Source organism: Geospiza fortis, unplaced genomic scaffold, assembly GCF_000277835.1.
Source record: "Geospiza fortis unplaced genomic scaffold, GeoFor_1.0 scaffold4, whole genome shotgun sequence".
Classification (NCBI taxonomy): Eukaryota; Metazoa; Chordata; class Aves; order Passeriformes; family Thraupidae; genus Geospiza; species Geospiza fortis.
The window spans coordinates 192,118-194,342 of record NW_005054475.1 but is presented as its reverse complement, the minus strand read 5'-3'; the positions used below and the strand labels follow the sequence as shown (position 1 = coordinate 194,342).

Genomic DNA, 2,225 nt, shown 5'->3' with positions numbered 1-2,225 from the left:
GCGGCGCGGCCTCACCGGCGCGTACCATCGCCGTCCGCGGGGGGGCGCTTAAAGGGGCCACGGCCTCGGCCGCCGTGTGCCGTCCGTCTGTCCTGACAGCCGGGCACTGACCCTTCCCCATCCTGACCTAAAGTCCTTTTTCTATCCCTGTCTGTCCCTCTGTCCATCCCTTTCTCCTCCACCCAGCTATCTCCCTGTCCAGCCTTTCATCCATCCATTTGTCTATCTGTCGTTCTGTCCCTCTGATCTTTCCGTCCCTCCTTCCACCTACGTCTCCGTCCCCTGTCCAACCTTCTTCCCTTCCAGACCTTAGTCTCTCTATCCATTCATTCCTCTGTCCTGTCCCTCTCTCCACCCGTCTGTCCATGTACCCATCTCTCTGTCCATCCCTCTGTCCAATCATTCATGCCTCCCATTGTGTCTCCCTCTATCCACTCCTCCCTCCCTCTGGCCCTCCATCAATCCCTCCAGATCTCCTTGTTACCTTGTCCACCCATCTCCTCATGCAGTCCTTAAAACCTTCATCCATCCATTTGTCCACGTCCCTGGATTCTCATCTCTTCCATCCATCCATCCATCCATCCATCCATCCATCCATCCATCCATCCATCCATCCATCCATCCATTTCTCTTGTCCAGCCCTTAATCCCTCTGTCTCTCCATTTGTTTATCCATCCAGTCTATCCTTCCTGTACTCCTGCCCCTCTATCCCTCTCTTCCTCCCAGTTTTCTGCACCCACCAGTGACCAGACACAGATGACCCCACAGCTGACACTGACAAACACCACTTCCCCCCCAAAATGTACCCATTTAGCCAAAAATCACAGAGGGGAGTTTTGGGTGGCAGACATCTACCGTGTCATCGCCATGCTTGGCCATGGTGGGACCAGTCAGGACCAGTTGGGACCAGTGGCAGCACTGGTTTCTACCCCCTGGGATCCCCAGGGATCCTTCACTCCCCCTTGAGGGACCAGAGAGACAAAGGAGGAACGCTGGGGTGGGAGTAAGGGGGGCTGGAGGATGGAGGGAGCAGCGGGGAAGGGGACACAGTTCCTGAGGGCAAGCTGAGCTGCATATTTGGGAAGAGGCGTGCCTGTCTGGCCAACGGCCAACAGGAACAAACTGCTTGGCTTTCACCACTGGATCACCCCCCTCCCACTGCTGGTACCCCCCTTTCCCTCCCTCCAAACACAGGTACAACCCCATCTCCTGGTTATCCCCATCCCCTTCCAGGGAATCCGCTCTTCTCCTCTTCCTGCTAGGCCCCAAAAGCTTGGAAACAGCTAAAAAAATATAACAAACCCACATGGTCTTGTTTTTTTTCCTGCTTGTTTTCCTGCTTTAGGAATTCAGGTCATGTCTCCCCTCTGGGACCCTCTGGGGACTGAGGAACAGCTGGAATGATATCAAATAACCATGGAAAGAAGGAAAAATCCTTTTTTCACCCCAGATTCAGATTCAGGGCTAGGGGATCCAATCCCATGTAGTTAATAGGTTATTTAATTGTATCCTAAGCATTTGGCTGAAATTTCCAGGAATTTGGGGCAATGGAGAGCATCATCCCACCGGAGCACGTGGCACTCAGCCAGCACTGCCAACACTCACCCTGGCGGATCATTGGGCAATGAAGGGAAACCACAGGGTGGTTTGGGCAAACAGGGAAATTAATCCCAGTTAATTAGTAAATTGGCTTTGTTACCTCCTGGTAAACCCTGTGTGAACCGGGGGGGGGACACCACCGTGCCTTGATTCCCAATCTTTTTATGGGATACACGGCCCTTCCCTGCTGCGGTTCCAGCAGGCTGGAGGATGCCACAATGTGGCAAGAGTCTGGGTGATCCGGCCAAGCCGGCGGGCAGGGAAAACCTGTCTCCTCCCCACGTGTGCTGCGTGTGCCGGGAATGCTGGTGGCAAGAGAGGGAGGCCCCGAGGAGCCGCGGTGCTGGAATGTTCCCCCTTGCCGCCGGCGGGATGGGCACGCCGGGACGTGCCTGCTCGGCTCTTGGCGTGTGTGTTTCCATCCTGGCACGGAAACGCATCCTTGCTGGAATGCCGGGAGCATCCCGCCTGCTCCCGGAGTGCACCATCCCGCTGGGTTTGATCCCAACCTTGTTTATGGACCCCCTTCCTAAGGAGGATGCTGCACTCCTCCATAGAGGAAGCAGGAAGCCAACCCCACACCGCCAGTTGTCATCTCCGAAGTGCTTTGCAAACAGTAACTAATT

At 55.2% G+C, this 2,225-nt stretch overlaps 1 protein-coding gene across 1 annotated transcript in view; it reads right to left on the bottom strand.

The window, feature by feature from the left end:
- TRIM62 (tripartite motif containing 62) overlaps window positions 1–121 on the bottom strand; it is an 8,860-nt gene extending 8,739 nt beyond the window's left edge. Inside the window, exon 1 of the mRNA XM_031062964.1 lies at window positions 26–121. Coding sequence (XP_030918824.1) covers window positions 26–121 — 96 coding nt within the window. The remainder of the gene's footprint in view (window positions 1–25) is intronic.
- Between the last annotated feature and the right edge of the window lie 2,104 nt (window positions 122–2,225).